The sequence below is a fragment of the Balaenoptera borealis genome (genome assembly GCF_965194805.1).
Source record: "Balaenoptera borealis genome assembly, chromosome: 2".
Classification (NCBI taxonomy): domain Eukaryota; kingdom Metazoa; phylum Chordata; class Mammalia; order Artiodactyla; family Balaenopteridae; genus Balaenoptera; species Balaenoptera borealis.
Genome location: NC_138867.1, coordinates 180,881,191 through 180,902,144, shown reverse-complemented (window position 1 = coordinate 180,902,144; position 20,954 = coordinate 180,881,191). Strand labels below are relative to the sequence as shown.

General features: G+C 59.0%; 2 protein-coding genes across 12 annotated transcripts in view; one reads left to right on the top strand and one right to left on the bottom strand.

Annotated features, from left to right (window-relative positions):
- The first annotated feature begins 555 nt into the window (after positions 1–555).
- Positions 556–2,367, top strand: CAPS (calcyphosine). 5 transcript variants are annotated; one of them, XM_082380668.1, is made up of 5 exons: positions 565–993; positions 1,067–1,244; positions 1,388–1,594; positions 1,665–1,769; positions 2,110–2,367. In XM_082380668.1, the coding sequence occupies exons 1-4, from the start codon at positions 911–913 to the stop codon at positions 1,764–1,766; spliced, it is 570 nt and encodes a 189-aa protein (XP_082236794.1). In that variant the 5' UTR covers positions 565–910; the 3' UTR covers positions 1,767–1,769; positions 2,110–2,367. The 5 variants fall into 5 exon arrangements, with proteins under 5 accessions (XP_082236792.1, XP_082236791.1, XP_082236790.1 ...); XM_082380666.1 differs by having other exon boundaries at positions 556–812; positions 890–993; positions 1,388–2,367; XM_082380665.1 differs by having other exon boundaries at positions 556–812; positions 870–993; positions 1,388–2,367.
- The window catches only part of RANBP3 (RAN binding protein 3), a 54,497-nt gene continuing 35,838 nt past the window's right edge, over positions 2,296–20,954 (bottom strand). For 4 of the 7 annotated variants that reach the window (XM_082380624.1, XM_082380626.1, XM_082380628.1 and 1 more), the window contains 12 exons: positions 16,700–16,765; positions 15,735–15,827; positions 14,761–14,879; positions 13,147–13,263; positions 11,150–11,253; positions 9,887–9,965; positions 8,662–8,764; positions 8,088–8,212; positions 6,559–6,679; positions 4,320–4,462; positions 3,775–3,958; positions 2,296–3,689 (listed from right to left, as the gene is read on the bottom strand). In XM_082380624.1, coding sequence (XP_082236750.1) covers positions 3,646–3,689; positions 3,775–3,958; positions 4,320–4,462; positions 6,559–6,679; positions 8,088–8,212; positions 8,662–8,764; positions 9,887–9,965; positions 11,150–11,253; positions 13,147–13,263; positions 14,761–14,879; positions 15,735–15,827; positions 16,700–16,765 — 1,298 coding nt within the window. In that variant the 3' untranslated portion in view covers positions 2,296–3,645. The remainder of the gene's footprint in view (positions 3,690–3,774; positions 3,959–4,319; positions 4,463–6,558; positions 6,680–8,087; positions 8,213–8,661; positions 8,765–9,886; positions 9,966–11,149; positions 11,254–13,146; positions 13,264–14,760; positions 14,880–15,734; positions 15,828–16,699; positions 16,766–20,954) is intronic. The other 3 variants (XM_082380625.1, XM_082380627.1, XM_082380630.1) reach the window with 1 other exon arrangement.

Genomic DNA, 20,954 nt, shown 5'->3' with positions numbered 1-20,954 from the left:
AAGTCTCGACAGAAGGCATTCTGTGATGGCGGCCTTGGTTCCTCTTGGATTACGGATGTCAGGGGTCAGGGTCGCTTCTCCGGCCGGTACTGAAGCCCCTGGCTCAGCAGCTTGTCATGAGCCAGCCCACCGAGTGATGTTTGAGAACTGGAAACCAACCACCAGGTGACCCATATTGACTGGCCCTAAGTAACTACCAGGAATTGCTTTGTCCAAGTCAACGTTGATGTCTGTAGGACCCAGCTGTGAGCACCACCTGCTGGATGTGGGCCTGGGTCACCTCGAGCCCTTTAAACTTGGATCCCTCAGCAGCTGTGGCTGCGGCCCTGTGAAAAGGGGCTGGTGGCTGGTGAAGCCCAGAGAGGGGAGGGGACCTGCCCCGGGTCACACAGGAATTGGGCCTTGCCTCCCTCCATCCAGGACACTGGTCCCCGTAGGGCTGTGGCCCACCCTTCCTCCTTGTGGTTAGGAAGTGGCCCCCCTCCCCCTCCCCCCTCCCCCCTCCCTCCCCTTGACCTGGGCCTGGCTTTATCCCAGGACCTGGGCACTGCGAGCAGGACAGCAGGTGGACAGCAGCGGCAGCAACAGCACTGCCCTGTCCCTCTCGGCCCGCCACATGCCCCCCCCCCAGGGCCGTGCCGAGGGCCATGAGGCTCCGGTGCATAAAGAGTTACAGCTGGGGCCCCTCCCGGTCTCCAGGGTACTGTCCCTTAGCAACAGCCCGGCCGGGCAGGACACACTGCCAACACTGGGCAGAGCAGGCAGGAGGCAGGCGGAGCGGCTACCCGGACTCCAGGACAGACGAAGGCCAGGTGAGTGAGCGGGGGCACCCGGCCCGTAGCCTGGTTGCCGAGCGGGAGCCCCTCCAGATCTCTCTCCCATCCAGCAGCTCAGGGAGCCCTGACCCACCATGGATGCTGTGGACGCCACCATGGAGAAGCTCCGGGCCCAGTGCCTGTCCCGAGGGGCCTCGGGCATCCAGGGTCTGGCCAGGTGAGCGGTCCCCTCACACCTCCCCAACCCCCTGGCCCCGGATCACTTTCCAACCACGCCCCCTGCCCCCCAGGTTTTTCCGCCGCATGGACCGGGATGGGAGCCGGTCCCTGGACGCAGGGGAGCTCCAGCGGGGCCTGGCCGAGCTGGGGCTGGTGCTGGACACGGCCGAGGCGCAGGGCGTGTGCAGGCGCTGGGACCGTGACAGCAGCGGGACGCTGGACCTGGAGGAGTTCCTGCGGGCGCTGCGGGTGAGGCCGGGCGCGCGACCGCGGGCGAGTCCCTCCATCCTGTCGTCCGGGGGTGCCAAGTCCTTGCGGGCTTATCCACATCGGTGTGGGGACTCAGGGGACCTCCCGAGCTCTGCCCCCCCAGTCACCAACCCCCCCCCCAGCCCCCCATGTCCCAGGTCCGGGAGGCAGTCATCACAGCCGCGTTCGCCAAGCTGGACCGCAGCGGGGACGGCGTGGTGACTGTGGATGACCTCCGGGGAGTGTACAGCGGCCGCGCTCACCCCAGGGTGCGGAGCGGGGAGTGGACGGAGGAGGAGGTGCTCCGCCGCTTCCTGGACAACTTTGACTCCTCCGAGAAGGACGGGCAGGTGGGTGCGCGGGTACCCCACCCCCTCTGCCCACGCCTGCGGTCCCCCCTGACAGCCCGTCTGCCCCCAGGTCACGCTGGCCGAGTTCCAGGACTACTACAGTGGCGTGAGCGCCTCTGTGGACACGGATGAGGAGTTTGTGGCCATGATGACCAGCGCCTGGCGGCTGTGAGCGGTGCGCACCCACTCGGCTGGCACCATGCAGCGTAGGGCCCCACCCGGCACCCCTGGGCCAGGGCCCCTCTCACCTGGGCTTTGAGCTGAGCAGCCCCGGGGTGGGGGATGGAGGGGAGTGTGGGAAGATTGAGGCCGCAGAACCGGCTGGACCAGGTCTCCAGGGACACGGCTTGGCCACCAGGTGTTAGTGGGACAAAGGTTCCAACGATGGGTCACTGGTTCAGGAGCCCAGGGAATAAGACCCTCCGTGCCCACGCCATGCCGACCCCAGGTCTCCTCCTGGCTCTGCTCAAGTGAACCCTGCCAGCACCCTCACCCCTCCCTCGTGACTCCCCCAGGAAGCCAAGCAGCGCCCGGGTGGGGAAGCAAGGCTCTGCACGGAGCGGCCGGTCTCGGAAGGCAGCTGAGCTCGGTCACCTGCCCAGGTGTGGAGTGTGGGGCGGGGCAGGCCAGGCTGCTGAGGAACCGTTCCTGGCCAGGTCGCCTGGCTTCCTGAGGCCCCTGGGGCACACAGGAGACCAGAGTTTTAGTTAAAAGTTTTAATGTAGTTCCCAAATACATTTCATATGACAATCTTACATAAATGTTCCAAAACACATGGGCGTTATCTGGTTTTACTTGTCACTAGTTGGCTAAGGCTTAAAGCAGAGAAGTGTGACCGGATCTGCTGGGAGCGCCTTTGGTGTCGTCCCGTGGCTCAGGCGCGGACGCGGATGCGGGCTGCACAGGCCACCCTGAGGTGTGGGCGGCACAGCTCAGACGGGCCTCCCCCTCACCCTGTGAGGGCCCCGTGCAGAGAGGCCTCCTCTGCGGGCCTCGCCAGGCGGGCGGCACCCAGCTGGCTCTTGGCCACGCTCCGGGGTGGGGCGGGCAGAGGGCGCCGCTCCTGTGTGTGCTGCAAGCATGGGTTCTGCCCGTCGTCTGCAACCGGTCCGCTCGCTGCCCCCTCCTTGAAGGCCCTGCCAGGGTCCCCCTCTGCCTCTCACAGAGGCCCCCAGCCCTCGACGGTCTTGGGGGCAGAGACGTCCAGGGCTGGGCAAGGAAGGGACGGCCAACAGCAGGAAGCAGGTTTGCACCTGGGTGCCTGATGACGGGTGACCCATGTTATGGGGACAGACAGGAGGATGGGGGGGCCCTCCCCTCCCATGTCCAGTGACCCTTTTCTAGATAGGCTCTCCAGGCCCAGGGCCCAAGCCCTCCGCACCCCACGACTTGGCCTGGAGGAACCCCAGGTGGGGAACACGTGGGCCCAGCCCCCGAGCAGCTCTCTGAGCAACCCCAGCACGGGGCCAGGGCCACAGGGGGAACGAGGACGCAGCCCGCGACGGAGCTGTGCCTGCTCAACACACAGAAGAGAAGTGCCTCGATCTAGGAAACCAAACACAAAGCCCTGGGGGAGGAAAGAAAAGGTCTAAAAATAAACCCCCCAAATCAGAACGTGGGAGCCGGGAGGTAAAGACAGTAGTAACAGAAAGTCCAGCAGGCCCAGCGTGACATTGTGTGGACAGACCCGGTGCCCAGGCAGGTGGAGGCGGGGAGAGCCGGCGACACGAGGAGGGTGGGGTGAAGAAACGAGGGGTCCCAGTCCCAGTGAGAAGCCGTGACAAGTCTTAATGTGCCATTTCAATTCAAGGTGGGGAGGGAAGAAATGTTCTTTTTCGTTTTGCTCATCAATATGATGAGGTTCGTGTCCCAAACCACATTCAGGCAGTTCCCGAGTCTGCTTCTGAACGGGACGTGCGGATCCAGACTGCGGCCACCCAGCGGGGGTGTGGTTCCCGAGCCCCGCGCCTCGACGCTGCCGGAGGGAGGGGCGGGCGGGCGGGCGGACAGACGGACAAAGCAGCAGGCTCGTGGGCAGCCGGCTCCCGGCGCTATGTGCTCCCGGCCGTCTGCCCGTCCCCTTCGTCGCCGGCGCCTGTGGGAAGCGGTGGCCTGGCTGTCAGGTGTCTGCCCTGGACACAGCCCCACCCCTCGGGTCAGCCCCGGGACCCCCGGCTCACCGCCTCCGCTGGCCCCCGACGGAGCCAGGACGTCATCGTCATCACTGTCGTCCTCGTTGGACGGGGCTGCCCCGGGCTCGGGGGCCGGCGTCTTGGCCTCCTGCTCCTGCTCCACGCGGCTGCGCAGGGCCAGGATGCGGTGGTGCAGGGCTGCATACAGCTGGCCCGTGTCCTTGGAACTGGCCTGGGGGAGGCAGAGAGAAGGGCCAGGTTACAAGGCCTCGTGGGGAGACCCGTCCTCAGTTGATGTGGCTGCAGCCCCTGCCGTAACGGGATGCCCCAGCTCCCGGGCTGGACCGGGGAGGAGCCTGACCTCTCTCCTCGACAAACCCGGGGACAGCAGACCGAAGCTCCCCCAGGTCCGGGGCCTGTCCTCCCGAGGGGTCCACAGAGCCTGCGGCCGGGCCATCCTGACCCTGGAGGCCTCCCACTCTCCCCGGCCAGACCCTCAGTGCAGGGCTCCGAGTGCTGGGCAGGGGGCTGTGTGGGCAGCTTTGCTCCCCGAGAGGCCGGGGGCAGCCCAGCCCGCCCCTGGGGCTGCTCACCGAGATGAGGAAGACCTTCACGCCCTGGTCCTCGGTGTCCATGGCTGTGATGCGGAGGCTCTTCTCACTGGCCTTGTCCATCTGCATCTGGGCCCACAGCTTGGTGTTGAGGATCAGCCGCAGGCTGCCCTGGGTCCGCATCACTGCAAGCAAGGAGGCCGTCAGCGCTGCCCCCCACCCCTCGCCGAAGCCGCTACGAGAACAGACACAATCTGCAGGAGAGCCGACACCCCCGGGGTGAAATCCCACAACCCCCCAAGGTCCACGACCGCCTCCCGCCTGTGAGAACAGACACAATCTGCAGGAGAGCCGACACCCCCGGGGTGAAATCCCACAACCCCCCAAGGTCCACGACCGCCTCCCGCCTGTGAGAACAGACACAATCTGCAGGAGAGCCGACACCCCCGGGGGTGAAATCCCACAACCCCCCAAGGTCCACGACCGCCTCCCGCCTGTGAGAACAGACACAATCTGCAGGAGAGCCGACACCCCCGGGGGTGAAATCCCACAACCCCGCAAGGTCCACGACCGCCTCCCGCCTGTGAGAACAGACACAATCTGCAGGAGAGCCGACACCCCCGGGGTGAAATCCCACAACCCCCCAAGGTCCACGACCGCCTCCCGCCTGTCTGCTGAGCAGCAGCCCCGGCAGCCCCCCACCCCTGGCGGCACATCCAGTGGGTGGAGCTGGTGCCAGGATGGCGGCTCCCCCGGGGAAGGGGCTGGTCAGGCGGCAGCAGGAGGCGGAGGTGGGGCTGCACACTGGGGACACGCCACACGAAGTCAACACCCCCTGACTGTCGCCACCCACAGGCCAAGGCGCAGCTCCTGCCCCATGGAAAGGAGCTGACTGCTTAGAGGAAGGGTCGGGTCTGACCGCTGCTCAGAGCTTCCATCAGGAGGGAGACAAAGGTAGACTGAGGGCAGCACACAGTGGAGAAGAACAGGGGACAGGCCTTCCCTCTCTGGAAATGTGTGTGAGACCACGAGTTCCACCCACAGCGGGCCCAAGGCCAATGTCGTCCCGCTCAATTTGTCCAAGCCTACCCACCCTGCCCGAGCCCCAACCCCGTGGACACAGGTGAGCCCTGGCCTTCCTGCCAGCCCGGCCCTCCCCACTGGAAGACCCGGAGCGGATTACAAGCGGTCACCCCAATCTGGGTGACCCTCACCCCCGCCAGCCCTCTGGGCCCGGCCTCACAGCCCAACACGCCCCCCGAGGTGAACTTGGAGGGAAGGAAGGTCAATGCCAAGGATCAAAGGCTGCGTGGGGTGAAAGGAGACGATGGCCAGGAAGGATCTCAACAAGGGAGGGGACAGCGCAGTTACAACGAGGCCGGTCACAGGCTGATGACCCAGGGGCAGAGCCACGAGCCGCGGGGGCTCAAAATCCTGCGCCCTCTCTGTCCACATACGCTTGCACGTTTCCATTAGGGAAAATGAAAAAGAACAGTGCCCGAACAGAAGCCCAAGTGCATAAAAACAGTGCTGAAAGGACGCAGCATGAGCTACGCCTGGGCCAGGAATGGACGTTTCTGTAAAGGCCGCAGGACAATTTTAACTGGGGAGGATTAAAAAAAACAACACAAAACAAACAAAAAAACGAACACACACGTTTCACATATATACAAACGTGCCCGCACACACATCCTTTCTGTAACAAGCGTACTTCCGGGAATAAGATTCACGTGTAGACGGCCCCAGTAGCATTATTTACAAGTCAAAAAAAATTAGGAACCACCTAAATGTCCATCAACAGGGAAATGGCTAAATACATTCACGGTCGATGGAACGTTAATTAACGTAGAAGTTTTTCAAAAACAGTCATGTTTTAAGGAAAATTTAACAACACAGGAACACGCCCACAAAATGGCAAGTGAAAAGAGCAAGAGACCAAGTCACCCCACTTCCTTAACAAAGATCCACAGAACAGGAATGGACTGCCAAAACATTCTTGGCAGACAGAGATTTCCCTCTTTTTATCAAGAGATTTTCGTTGATGTCTGATTTGTTTACTCACCACGAAACAGCTGGCACTTTATAAGAAAACACGTTTGAAAATGGCTAAATTCTTTTATCCACCCTCACGATCAGGAAGAGGAACACGACAGAAGCGCTGGCGGCTGGAGCCTCTGGGCCGGGCCGGGTCCCGCAGGCGGAGGGCCGGCTATGGGGGCAGATAGGGAGCCCCGCCCCGCCGCGCCCCAGGCCCCTCCACAGAAACCCGGCCGAAGCTCACCTAGTCGGGACTGCAACGTCCCATCGTCAGTCGATGCCATGTCGTTGAGTCTGAGCAGGCCCCGGCCTCTCTCCACCCACGACTGTGAGGTCTTGTCAAAGACAAACAGCTTACACTGGATCTGGAACACAAGGCGGCCCTCTGGGTGAGCAGGGACCCTGGCCGGGCAGACAGACCCCGGGAGCCTGCAGGGAACCCGCGATGAACCACCAGGGTCAACGAGCTATGGTCTGGGGGACACGTCTGGCCCTTGGCCACTTTTCTGTCCTGCCCTCGAGCTAGAATGGATTTTACATCTTTAGAGAAGTATTAAAAAAAAAAAAAATCATTAAGGAAATGCAAATCAAAACCACAATGAGATACCACTTCACACCCACTAGGATGGTAATAACCAAAAGGACAGATGACAACAGTTATTGGAGGATGTGGAGAAATCAGAACCCTCACGCCTTGCCGACGGGGATGGAAAATGGGGCAGCCGCAGTGGAAAACTGTTCTCCAACATGTTAAACATGGAGTTATCATATGGCCCAGAAATTCCACTCCTAGGTATCTACCCACGAGAAGTGAAGCATGTGTTCCCATAGAAACTATTACGTGAATGTTCATAGAGCATCATTCTTAATACCTCAGAAGTGGAAACAAACCAAGCACCCACCAACAAGTGACTGGATAAACAAATGTGGTCTATCAATACAGTGGACTGTTATTCAGCCATGAAGAGGAGTGAAGCGCTGACACACGGTCCACCAGGGATGAACCTTGAAAACGTGGCGCTCAGTGAGAGAAGCCAGACACAAAAGGCCACATGTTGTACGATCCCATTCACATGAAATGTCCACAACAGGCAAATCCACAGAAACAGAAAGTGGGGTTGCCTGGGGCTGCAGGAAGGGGGACGGGCAGTGACTGCTCATGGGCACAAGGCTTCTTTTTGGGGGGGCAAAAATGTTCTAAATTAGTGAATATGGTAAAAACCACTGAACTGTATGTACGCTTTAAAAGGGTGAATTTCATAGTATGTGCACCGTACCTCAGTAAAGCTGGTATACATTAAAAAAAAAAAAAAATGCAACAGAGACCACACATGGCCCTTTACAGCAAACGTTTGCAGATCTCTGTAAGTCAGTATCTCTCAAGATGGATAGATAAGAAAAACTGCGAGTGGGGGAAAAAAGTACCACTAAAAACCCCACATTAAAAACTCCCCGAAGCCACACACACAGGCGCGTGTGAAAGGACGACGAGCAGGCGGAGGCCCACCACACTGGGCGCGCTGCCCCAGGAGGGGAGGGAGACGGGGACGGGGCACGGGTGCCACGTAGTCCGGGCTAAGAAAAGAACACAGCGCCACCGGGACAAAACAATCACAGCTGTTGACTCTGGGGGGCAAGAGGTGTTTGTTACACGTCTTTGTAGTTCCCTGAACTATCGAGACCGTCTCAAAACAGACCGTTTTGCTCTAAAACACAGCAGTACGAGAAGTCCGCTAGCCGCACCGACGGTCCCCAAGGCCGGGCGTGCCTCACCTGCAGCACGTTGCTCTCGGCCTCCTCCCCGGTGATCACCTCCACCTTCTCCAGCAAGCACTTCCGCGCCGTCGCCTTGGTGTAGGCGGCTGCCGACTCGGCCAGGGACTCTGCAATGTTATTAGCTAAACGACATTGACTATTGATTTGGTCAGGGGGAGGGTGTACCTCACAGGACACCCAAAGGGTGGCTCTGGCCTCAAGGGGGCCAGTGCCTCGGGCCCACAGTGCACCCTGGAACACGCCATGTAACTCTGCCTCAGAGTCTGCAGGGTGGCCACCGGGAGCGGCCAGTGCAGCTGCGGCTTCCCACTCTCCCACTCAGGGGAGGACAGCAGACAGCGAGAGACCTCCGAGGGCACTGAAGAGCATCTGCCGCCTCAGGGCGAGGAGGAGGGTGACAACCACCTCAACCCCATCCTGGTCACCAGGCAGGGCCCCGGGCCTCGCCCCCCTCCTGCTCACTGGACCCCAGCACGCACAGCTGTGGGTTGTGGCCAAGGGTGGTCCACAGCGTCCCCGTCCCTCCCTGCCTCCCGGAGCCCCTCGGGCAGGGGGCAGGACCGAGGCCTACCTTTCTCGGGGGTGGCCTCCTGGGACGAGGACTCGGACCCGGACTCGGCCACTGTATTTTCTCTGTTGGCATCTGGGCTGACCTCGTTTAACTTGGGCGGGCTCTGCGGGGAGCGAAGGCACACAGGAGGAGGGGGCGTGTGGGGGTGGTCCCGGGGGGCCGACCGCTGCAGGACAGGGAACCCCTCTGCCGGGAGGCAGCTCTTGGCGCCCCTGCCCAGCAGAGGACCCCCCTCTGCCGACTCTGGCTTCCCTCCCGCACTCTGGGGACCCGCCCAGCCCCAGCCCCTCCCCACTCGGCGCCTGCCGAGCACCATCAGAAACAGGCAGTTCTCAGTCCTCACAGGCCCGCCCGGGACGTGCACGCGAGCCGCCTCTGGAGCCTCTGCGGCATCACCTGGAGGCGTGTGCCACCAGCTGACCTTGGGCCACCTGCTCCCCCTGGCCCGTGAAGTAGTTCTTTGCCTACTTCATCGTAATCGAAAAAGGACAGTACTGACGCTCGAGAAAAGAAGCAGGTGGCTCCTTAGTGTAACAAACACTGAGACCAAGACGGCAGGAATCAGGTGGGCCCCAAACAGAGCCTGAGCCGCCCTCACAATGGACACAGCGGGGCTGTGTGTACATGATTGGGAAAGAAAAGGAAGAAAAAGAAGGAAGCAGATAACAACCCTAGAAGCCCATCCCGGGCTGGCTGGGCTCTCTGGGACCAGGATGTGGCCCGCGGTCAGCCACGTGCCTCGGCCACGGTGTGTCAGGAATGCAGGGGACACTGGAGACCCTGCAGGGGGCGCTGCAGGGCCGCCCCCTCGCCCCCTGCTCTGTGCTGCAGCCTCGCGCTGGGGATGGGGCTGCCCTCCCTTGGCTTCAGAGGCGGCACAGGGTGGTCCCGGCCCACACGGCTAAGGAGTCTGGCCTGACGGCTGTCACTGCACCTGCCCTCAGCCGGGAGGAAGCGCGGCCCGTGACTGAAGGGAACCCCTCTCAGGACGAGGAAGGACAGGGTGCGCGACGCTGGCTCCTACACAGCCTCCCTAGGCCACCAGCGCCGCCCCCCGTTTAAGCTGAGTCTGAGCTGAGTCTTCTTTCTCTTACTTGGAAAAGAAAGCATTCTGATTTCACAGGACTCAAGGCAGCAGCCAAACCCCACATGTCCCGGTGACCTGTGGGAGGCTCCGAAAGCCTTCCGGGCCCCGGGAAGGACAGTCCCCACGGGGGTCACTCACCAACACGCGCTCACTCATGTTCTGGCCAAATATGAATTTGCTGCTGGCGGCGTCGGCACTGTTGGCTGAGCTCTCTAAACTGAAGAGGAGACACGCTGTGAGCGCAGGGTGGCACAGGGTCAGGCGGCGTGCACGCCCACATGCGCCGCGCGCACACACGGTCGGAGCGGAAAGCACAGTCGAGGCCCCGCTCCGCCTCGGGCTGGGCTGGCGTGCCAGGGACAGGTCCCCGCAGGCCTCCATGCCAGGCCTCTCCAGGCGGCAAACACGGACCCTTGGTTCGCACCGCCTGGCACCAACTGCACACGGGTGCCGTGTGACACACCAGATGCCCGTCTTCCCCAACCCCCAGGAGGTGGGCAGCACTGCACAGAGGCCGAGCGCAGGGGCGTTCCGTCCACTCCCAGCAGACGAACCCGGCTGTCCCTCGCCAGTGGGCTGCCCCCGGGAGGCACTGCAGCTCTCTGGGCCCCTCCCCAGGCCTGCACCAAGGAGGTGATGCCTCCTACGGGGCGGCTGGCGGGTGACACGGGATGACCTTCGGGGAGCGCTCAGCAAACGGCAGCTGCCCTGGCGGTCACACTTCATCCGGTTTAAGACATCACAGGCTGCACGTGCCTCCCAATTTGGGAAACGCTTAGGTGCAAAAAATGCGTCTTAAAATATCTGATGCGCTCTGCTAACCGGGGGCCAGGCAGCCGAGGAGCGAGGTCACTGTTCCCACTGGGCCTCTCCGAGGTGGGAGCCCGCGCGGCGCCTGCTCTGCTGGCCCATCTCCCAGGCAGGGACGTGCCTTCCTTCTCAAACACCCTGGCAGCCAGGCTGTTGGCAAGTGCCACCACCAGTAGCGCCAACGGCGAGCCCGGATCCAGGGCAGGGAGCACCTGGTGACAGGAGGCAGCCGAGCTGCCACCGGCCCACCGGGTTCTGTTCCGGGCACGAGGCCCGGGTGACAGAGGTCACTCCCGGGGCTGGGCTGAACAAGCCCACGGAACTGGGGTCCTGCCTGCCTCAGGTGTCCGCTGAAGCCCGCCACCCCAGCCCCTCCACATCTGTGTCCAGAGTGGAAAAGAGGGAGGGGCTGCAGGGTGACCGGGATTCTGGCTGCACGTGCCCTTGCCCTCCCGAGGAAGGACTGGGCTGGCTCCCGGTCCAGGAGGGTCCAGGCCTCTCTGGGCCCTGAGGCAGGTACCGTGGGTGACCGCGGGCCCGAGGCGGAGGCTCTCCCCGGACAAGGCTGGGCACCAGGCCCGAGGCGCAGACCTGGAGCTGATGTACTGAAGGAAGTAGTTGGTGGCGGCTGGCGCTTCTGAACTGGGGTGTCCGGTGTTCTCCATGTCCACTACTTCAGCGTTCTCATTTATTAACTGGGAAACAGAGAGGAAACACTGCTCAGAGAACGGCACGTCCTGGACCTCTGCAGCTCAGCCTGCCTGCACAGGCCCTACGCCGACATGCGGCACGGCTCTGTCTACGTGTGTGTGCTCCGGGGTGTGGTAAGAGTTACGATACAAAAACAGTCCGTAAGGCACTAGGGAGCCTTTTCTACCTTGTTTAAAAAGAGCACACTCAGGCTGGCACCTTGTTGGCATTTTTATCAATGCTTCTGCACCGAGGAATCACAGATCGCTTACAAATCTTACATTTTAAGGGGTTCATTATAAACAAAACAGAAGCATCATTTCTCGAGGCTGCTTCTACGCCAACTGCCATGCTAGCCTGGTTAAATACATTCTCCGATGGAAGTCTCCTGGGAACGCTGAGAGGTGGGTGTTCGCGACCTTGCTCTGAGTGAGGAAGCAGAGGCTCAGAGGGGTTAAGGAACCACGGCTTCGAGTCGCCCCCCATGGAGAAGCTGGGATGCAACCATGAGACGCCCGGATCCCCATGAGACATCGTCTCCACCCCAATCTCAAGGCAGCGAGGAACAGCCTCGACCTGATGGTTCAGGCCAGGCCCCCGGTCCCCAGCATGGGTGGATTTCCAGGCCCTCCCTGCTTCTGCTTCCTGCTCCCGGGAGGGAGCAGCCGCCAAGGGACTCATTATCTTGCCTAAAGCTGTGCAACATCAACACCTATTTTTGTGTCTCTTGGGGTATCTGTGCTTCTACTGGACAGTGGGCACCAAAGGAGGAAGCTGACGGTGTGGCTTGACATCTCCTCCGCACCCGAGAGACTCTTGTTTTCTCGTTTCAGGGCTTCTCACCTTCCGCGTTACTGACCCCGGGCGCGGATGGTTCCCTGAGTGGGGACGGCGGCTTCCTGGGCACTGTGGGGTGTTGGTCAGCATCTCTGGCCTCCACCTACTTAGTATCAGTGGCACCTACCCCCCAGCTGTGGCAATGACAAATGTCCCCAGACACAGCCACTGACACTGCCCCTCAAGCCTCTAGGAGCTTCTTGCCAGATGAGCTGCTGGAAATGGCACAGAGGGACCTTCAGTCCCTGGGGCTGGGACAGGTCTTCCGAGAGGGCCAGCGCGTGGGGTCCAGAACCCAGATCCCCTGCCACTGCCACATGCTCCCCACCCCCGACTCAAAGTCCCCACACTAGACCAACACACCTGGGGGGCAGCCAGGAGGTGACAGATCCTGTTGCCTCCTGTGGGAGAGAAAACAGTATCTTTCCACCTGCCCTCCTTGAAAAAAACAAGGCGATGGCTCTCAATTGGGGGTGACGTGGTCCCACGGGGAACATTCAGGACCGTTGGGGATGCTTTTGGCGGTCATCACTGGGGGCGGGGAGAGGGGGTGCTGCTGGCATCTAGAGGGCGGGGGCCGGGGGTGCTGCTCAACACACTACAGTGCCCAGGACGGCCTTCCACAACTAAGAAGGATCCGGGCTGAACGATGCTAGTGCTGAAAGAAACCCTTCAGTAAGCACAGAAAAATCCCTCTGGCGACCTGGAAAGCATCGGATCCTAACGTCTGCTTGTTCCTTGGCTATAAACACGTCAGCTGTCAGGGCTAAGTTGCCTCCCTGAGCCTGGCTCCTGGGAGAACGAGGGAGCCTGCCGCCAGGAGCCACCGCTCAGCCCCACGCTGGCAGGGGTGGGGCAGGGCGGGGGGCAGCCGGCCGGGGTGCTGCCAGGAGTCAGCAGCACAGCACGGAAGGGACGCAACAAGCAGCTGCTGGGCGCTGAGGCCCGGGACCACCCCAGACACAGCCCCCACTCCCCATCCTCGGGAAAATGAAGCTGGGGGAGGCGCGGAAAGATCAGTTCACGAGGTCGACGGCTCACCCGGCCCTCTGACCACATACCTTAACCCTGTCCCTCAGGTTCTGCCCGAACACGAACGCCTGCTGCGTGGCCGGCTCCCTCTTCTCGCGCTTCTCCTCGGGAGCACTGCTAGACTCACCTTCCTGGGAGTCTTTCTCCTGGTTAAAACAAGCCGACAGAACAACTGAAAACAAGCAACACATCAGCCGTGAGAAGCGAGATGAGCCATCTCACACGCTGCATTTGCCTGGCATGAATCCTGTGACGCGGGCCCTGGGGTGGGGGACCAGGGAGAGCCCCTAGGGCTGGGCGGGACCAGACTTCTCCAGGGAGGGGAGGGGCGAGGTCTTGGCAGTGCCCTCGTCACCGGGAACACTGGTGGAGACGGCGGGGTGGGGGGTCACGTCCAGGTCTCCCTCCAGCTCACAGCCCTAGCCACCAGTTACTGAGAAGCAGTACGCTGTGGGAATGATTCCTTTTTCCAATTCCACTAACTGTGGTTTCAGGGTGGGGGGCTCAGGGACATTTGAAGATTGAATCGGACATGTTCATTTTCACCATTTTAAGCCTGCACATCCGGCGGCGGTATGGCAGAGGGTGGGGGAGGCAGAGCGTGGAGAACCTCAGGCAGCGACCTGTCTGCTGAAACGGACAGAGTGGAGATAAACACACGGGTGCAATCTGTCTCCGCACGTGGAGCCCTGAGTGTGTTGCTGCAACTCGGATTTCAAGTCCGTCTCTGCCAACCGCAAATGCAGGCTCTTCATTAAATGCCCCTTATTTTCAGCTGCTATGCAACGCGACTGGGAAACATATGCATCTGGCCTATATAATCCCAGAACCCTGGAGGACTTTTTTAAAAAAACAAACGATTTCTGGGCTTCCCTGGTGGCGCAGTGGTTGAGAATCCGCCTGCCAATGCAGGGGACACGGGTTCGAGCCCTGGTCCGGGAAGATCCCACATGCCGCGGAGCAACTAAGCCCGTGAGCCACAACTACTGAGCCTACGTTCTAGAGCCCGCGAGCCACAACTACTGAGCCCACGTGCCACAGCTACTGAAGCCCGCACACCTAGAGCCCGTGCTCCGTAACGAGAAGCCACAGCAATGAGAGGCCCGCGCACTGCAACGAAGAGTAGCCCCCGCTTGCTGCAACTAAAAAGAAAGCCTGCGCACAGCAACAAAGACCCGCCGCAGCCAAAAATACATACATACATAAATAAACATAAATAAATAAAACCAACGATTTCTGAGCCGACTCCCGAGCACACTCCTGCCACTGGAAGCAGCGCGTGTGTGCGAACCCCTGAGGAGCTGCTCGGCTGTGGAAAAGGGAGGGGGGACATCTCTCCACATACAGCGGTACAAGGCCCCAACAGACCACGTGCGTGGAAACGACACAGGCCTTGGGCTATCCGGCCCTCAGTGCCAGAGCCCTGCTCGTGGCCCCTTTCTCTCAGAACCAACTGTGGAGTTCCTGGCGGTCTGGTGACCTGGCTAGTCAGTTGTGGTTACACATGGAGACCTCTGAGCTAATCAGGATGCCTTAGCACGGGCCAGCTTGGATACGGCCCAGAGCGGCCAACAGCCCACGTGCCCGGTGAGGCCCTGAGAAGCTTCGCGTGCGGTACACTCCCTGCCCCATCGCCGACGGACCTCAAGTGCTGGTGCCTCGTCAGAGGGACTCCTCCGGGCGGGGTTCTCAGGCGAAGCCGATGTCGCTGCCCCCGGGCCATCTGCTGGGACACTGACCCCGTTGGTGCCGCTGCTTGGGACTGTGGGGAGAAAAGGACAGCAGACATCTCAGAGGTCAGCCCGGACCACCTTCAGCACCGCTGCCTTCTACCATTTGGGCTGACAGTGTAATGTCTCCTTCTTAAAGGAAAGGATCTGGAATCAATACTGAAAGTCACAAATTCTTAGGTTAGAAAAACCCAAACCCAAAACTAAAACCTCACAAAAGCAAGAATCCTTTATTGCTTATTCCACAAAGAATCATGTGAATTTTCAGTTTATTTAGAAATACTACTACTTAGGCAAAAAAAAAAAAGAAAATATATTTGGGGAATAATTATGAGTTTTATGAAACTAGTTTTACTAATAGAGTCTTTTTTCTATGCACTTTCTCCTTTAAACAGTTGAGATTATGTAACATGTACAACTTTAAATCTGGCTTTGTTTAGTATTAGACCAAAACAATTTTCCACGTAATTAAAACCCTTCGGAAATATTAACTATTTTTGCTCCCAATGAAGAGCTCTTGAATTGTAGGGAAAGATTAAGAGGAAGAGAAGAAAAGCTTATCAGTATTAAGAAAATTAAGGATGAACTGAAAACCCCACCCTGTGTGGATATAATGGAAATACGGTTCAGGTCTCTTAGACATACAGGGCTGAGTTTTGCCTGCAAAAACACACAGGGACACATCTGGGCCGCTCAGGGCCGATGGGCCAGCTCTCAGGAGGCCAGTGGAACTGCCTGTCTATCAGGCTCGCTGGGGATTTGAGGGCTTGTTTCCCCAGCACTCTACTTCCCAGTGCGTTCAGCAGACGGGGCTGAAGCCACCTGTGCCGTGCCGCGGCTGTGCCCTGACGTGGGAGCCTGGGAGGGGCCGGGGCCGCGTCACTCACCGGTCTGTGAGAGCGCCTTGGGCTGCGGGGCTTGTAGCACTGCTGGGCGAAGCACGCTCCGCTGCTGCTCCTTGGGCTTCTGGCTCGGCAGACCTGGGGACAGAGCTCGGCTTGTCCGGGCCCTCCGACCGCAAGGGCAGAAATGCAACCCACCCCCACACCGGCTCTCAGGCACTTTACAGAAAAATTCACCCCAGCAACCCATCTCATGTCCCTCCTGGGCTAGACTTTACAGGGAAGCATACTGAAAAAATTAAAAACCCAAGATGTTTTCTTTACAGTTAGACATACAAATTCTGGCTATTGTTATTTTTATATGTGATTAAATGAAACCCCCAAGAAACTGATCATGTCTGCAAATTAATCCAGTGAGTACAGGAATGCTACAGGGGGGACCAAGAGACAGCTGTTCTCAAGCGTGGGGCTCGAGGGTCAAGGGCAGACGGTGAGGGGAAAGCAGCGAAGCCACAGTTCACCTCTCAGAGTTTAGGACTCTGCTAGGGGTCACGTAAAGGTACCCCTTGCACCTGCTTCTCAAGATGCCACGCTGAGAAAATCCCTCTGCCAAACATACAGGGCAAGGACCACGAGAACGCTCCCGGCCCTGCAAGGGCTTCCCGTCGGACGTGACGCGTCTCGACGGCGCGAGCGCCGGGCCCCGCTCACTAGCGGCTGCTCTGCTACTCGGGGTTAAGGCCGTGGGCGCAACGCTCAGCAGAGACAGTCTCACAACTGAGCTACCGCCGGGCGCGCAGCCTGAACGCCGCCCACCAAGCCGGGCCCGCTCCCTCGCCGCCACCTCCTCGGGACAGCGGGCTCCCAGGCAGGAGAGCCTCCCTGGTCCGACGGGCTCTTCCCAGCGGCGCTCCAGTGCTCACGCGTCAGGGAAGTGAGCCCGGACCGCACTGGCACGCAGAGGCCGCAAAGCAGCCACTCTGTGCTCCTCCTTCAAGGCGGACACCCACCTGCACTGGGTGCCTGGCCGTGGATCAGGGTCGGCGGCTTCAACCGGAATCCACTGCTCTTTTCCTCTACAAGCATAAGAGAAAAGATAAAAAGCGGGCCTGCCTGGGGTGGGGCAGCAAAGCTAGGAGGGACCAGGGGCAGAAGAGGACTGTGGTCTGGGCTTCAGTGGCCATGGGCCTGGGGAACTAGGGAAGATGTTTCCAAGTTAAAACAGAAGAGCAGAGGCCCATCCAATCCCGTCTGTAAGGGAGGAGGCTGAGGGCTGCAGGCAGTGCCGGCCCTGGGGCGAACTGCTGGCAACAGAAAACTGGAGGGCGAGTGTGGGGCTGGTCAAGCTGCAGGCCAGCTACCCAGCTACCTGCCGGGGCTGAGAGCGCGGAGGCTGGGCTGTGCTCGCGGGCCCCGAGGAATATCAGGGAGCCACCGTTCTGGTCCCTGGGACTCAGCTCCCTTTCCAGGAGGACACGTCCGTAATCAGGAGAAGCTTCTCTACTACCAGCAGACCTCTGAGAAATGAGATGCATCTTCTGTGGTGAAAGATCAAAGGTGGCAGACGGCAGGCTCTCTCCAGATGTGCCGGGAGTGCTTGCGGCTAATGAGGGCGCTGGGAGGCCCGGGAGGAGGAGGCGTGGCCTCCCTCAGGACCAAGTCTGGGATGGACAACTATGCAGAGCTGACAAACACAGGGGCTCAAAGCCTGGTTTCAGCTCAGCCGCCAGTACACACGGATCCCTTAGTCCCTGCACCTTGGTGACTCTGCCTGTCTCAGGGGGCGGGGGAGACAGTCTAACGCATGCCCTGATGGGAAGGGTCAGGATAAAAAGCCTTATGACTCCAGCAGGACACGTCTGTCCCCGGAAAAGCCCAGGGAGAGCAGCATTTTGGGCCCCAGAGGCAGCCTCACTTTTGTGCTAAGATCCAGCCCACGGGGAAAAAAAACCCTTTTCGGGTCATAGGGAACAAGATCAATAGAGAGAAATCACTTGCGTGTTTTTACACACCAGCAGCGAGCAATCCGAAAGTGAAGAAAACAATTCCATTTACAATAGTACCACAGAGAATATAATACTTGGGAATAAACTGAACCAACGAGAACTACAAAACATTGTTGGAAGAAAGTAAAGACTTAAATAAATGGAAAGATACCCCAAAAGGCCACACAGTGTAGGACTCCATTTACATGAAACGTCCAGAGCTGGAAAATCCACGGAGACAGAAAGTGGATTTGTGGTTGCCAAGGGCTGGGAAAGACAAAGTGGGGAATGATTGCTCAAGGGCATAGGGTCTCTTTTTGGAGTGACAAAAATGTTCTAAAATTAATTATGGTGATGAGTGAACAACTCTGTAGATACACTAGACACCCTTCAACTGTACACAAAAACACCACCACAAACACACCTGGTCAGCCCACACTTTCAGGTATGAAACAAAATCAAATCAGAATTCCCAAACAGGGGGCTTCCCTGGTGGCACAGTGGCCGAGAATCCGCCTGCCAATGCAGGGGACACGGGTTCGAGCCCTGGTCCGTGACGATCCCACATGCCACGGAGCAACTAAGCCCGTGAGCCACAACTACTGAGCCTGCGCTCTAGAGCCCGCGAGCCACAAGTACTGAGCCTGCGTGCCACAACTACTGAAGCCCGTGCGCCTAGAGCCCGTGTTCTGCAACAAGAGACGCCACCGCAATGAGAAGCCCGTGCACCGCAACGAAGAGTAGCCCCCGCTCACCGCAACTAGAGGAAGCCCACGCACAGCAACGAAGACCCAACTCAGCCAAAGAAAAAAAAGAAAAAAAGAAAAAAAAAGAATTCCTAAACAGGAAGGCCCTCTTCCTGCGGGCTATGTGTTGGTGAGCCAAACTGCTCTCCTTGGGCAAAAACAGGTTTACAATAAGTAACTCTCACTGCTAGCTGGCATGAAGGAGCTGATCCCAACGCCTGCGCTGGTGGAGCTGGTGTCTCTCCCGTAGAGGGGTCGTTAACACCACACTCAGGAGAGCCAGACAGCACAGGATGCGGGGGAGGACATGTTGCCAGATGTTCCTTTTGGGAAGGGAAATACTGAATTACATTCTCAAAGCTCAGGATTATTCAGAAGATGATTGGCAATTTAGAAACATTAAAAAAAACCGCGATGAAATTCGTAATTCAGGTGATTTTAAAAAGCCCTCAGAGCTGGCTTTGCAGTGTTCACACTGGGGCTGGAGACTGCTCTCACCGCCCTGCTCAGATCGTTGGACCCCTGGGGCTGACCAGGCTGACCAGCAGTGGCGACAGGCCTGGAAAGTCACTGCCACTGACCCCGAGCACTGGGTCCAGTGCCCGGCCCACCCCAAGGGTGCACAGGACATCCACGCTGAATGCTGCAGTGAATGGACACACAGACGGGCGTGTGTGCCACACTCGCAATGGCGACCGGGGACTCGGGACAGCAGGGCCCAGAGCAGCAGGGAGGGTGCTTACAGGGCGGTGCACCCTGGAGGTCCTGCCACAAGCCCTGTCTGCACTGAAACAAATGTGGTCTCTTCTCATGGCCTCCAGAAGCTCACTTTTCCTGCAACGCAGTCAGGGTGCAGTGAAGAGGCACTGCCTGCCGGCCAGAGCCCATCACAGGGGTGCAAGGTCACACCAAGGTCACAGGGGTGCACAGGCCGCTGTACCCGTGTCTTCTCAAGGGCACATGCGCGGCCCCCCGTGAGCTTGCTGTGGGGCAGCCTCCGTCCTCTGAATCACGCCTGAAGCAAGCAGGCTTCTTTGTGCCCCACCTCAGAGAGACTCAGGTGATGAGGGAACTCCAGATTTAACCAGGAAGACAGATCAGAAGTTAACCTGGTGTGTACCACAGGCTAAAAACAATCTGAGAGAAGGCAGCTTGGCGGGGGCTTGAGCGATGAGTAAGTGCGTTGAGGACAAAGAGAGCCAGGTTTCTTACTGTCAAAAAAGAGGCAGAAATACAAAGCGGGGGAGGTGGGGCTACAGTGAACTCTGTTGGTGCTGGAAGCACCCACCCGAACCGGGGGTGACCTATACAAGCAGACAGAGCAGCAGAGACACAGAAACACGTGCAGATGTGAGTGTGTGTATGCGAACAGGTCTACGTATGTCTGTGCTCTCCTGGCCGTGTATGTTCTCAGCTCTGGGCACGGAGAGGGCCTGGGAGCAGCGACAGCCCAACGGCGACCAGCAGGCAGGGCACCCGGATCTTGGTCTCCAGAGACCACCCTCCACTACGCAGGGCCAGGATCCCCTGAGGAGAGGGAGGAAGATGAGCCTGGAACCCCTTATGACAGAAAGGAAAGGACGTGCTCGAAAGAACGATGCGACATGGCCAAAGGGCACAGGCTTGACGCGGCTCCCGCCGCTGGCCAACTCTGGGATGAGTAAAATAAACTGATGGTGAAGATAAAATCTGAATGTTAAGGTAAACACTAATAACAACAGATTATAAGCCACTGACTAAAACAGGAATGCAAACATCCATGTGGATCTAGTAAACACGTGAGCAAGCGAGTGGCGGAGAAGAGCTCTGCTGTCCAGCAGACTGCCGACCGACAAGAGGCAGAAAATCCCCGCCCGGCCACCACCAGAGTAGTAGCTGCTCCCAGCAAGAAAACATCTCTGGAGGCTAACACTGCAGCAAAAAGTAAGAGGAGGAATGAGATTTTCCAGAGTCTCAAAGTATCTCTCCAGAAAATATTAATCAAAGGGCGAAAAATGACTTTTCAGCGGAGAACCTGGGCGGGCTCCGCCCTAATCAAGTAACAGGACAGTAAACACCATGAGTCACCTGCTATGGTGCACAGGAAGCACACAGCTTCACCTCTGTGGTGTTCCAGCCCCCAAGGGTAAGTTGGTCCAGTCACCGGGAAACAGCGGGAAAGCCAGATTGAAGGCCTTCTCCAATGTAACCGGCCTGCACTCTGCAAGGTCATAAAAGCCGAGGCAAGCCCAAGGGACTGCTGCAGATACGTGATGTGTGAGCCAGGATCTGATGCCTTTGCCATGAAGGACATCACTGGGATGCCTGGGGAAAATCGTATGGGGTCTCTAGGTAGAGGGATAGAGAAGTGCTTTACCATTCTTAAGTGTTACATTTTTTCCCGCAAAAATTAAAGCTAAAAGAAATAAAAGGCAGGCAGGCAAGGAGCTAAGAATAAGAAGTTCACTCTGCCGAGCGGCTGAGCCAGTCTATCACCACTGCACGCGGCAGCGGGTCCAGGGGCCGGGCTGTGGCAGGCCTCGGAGGCAGGTCCG

Bases quoted from the DNA above. Each gene is read 5' to 3' on its own strand.
- CAPS (XM_082380666.1), top strand. From the start codon at position 911: ATGGATGCTGTGGACGCCACCATGGAGAAGCTCCGGGCCCAGTGCCTG. The intron at 994-1,066 runs GTGAGCGGTCCC...CCTGCCCCCCAG, and splicing joins GGCATCCAGGGTCTGGCCAG to GTTTTTCCGCCGCATGGACC. The intron at 1,245-1,387 runs GTGAGGCCGGGC...CCCCCCCCCCAG, and splicing joins AGTTCCTGCGGGCGCTGCGG to CCCCCCATGTCCCAGGTCCG.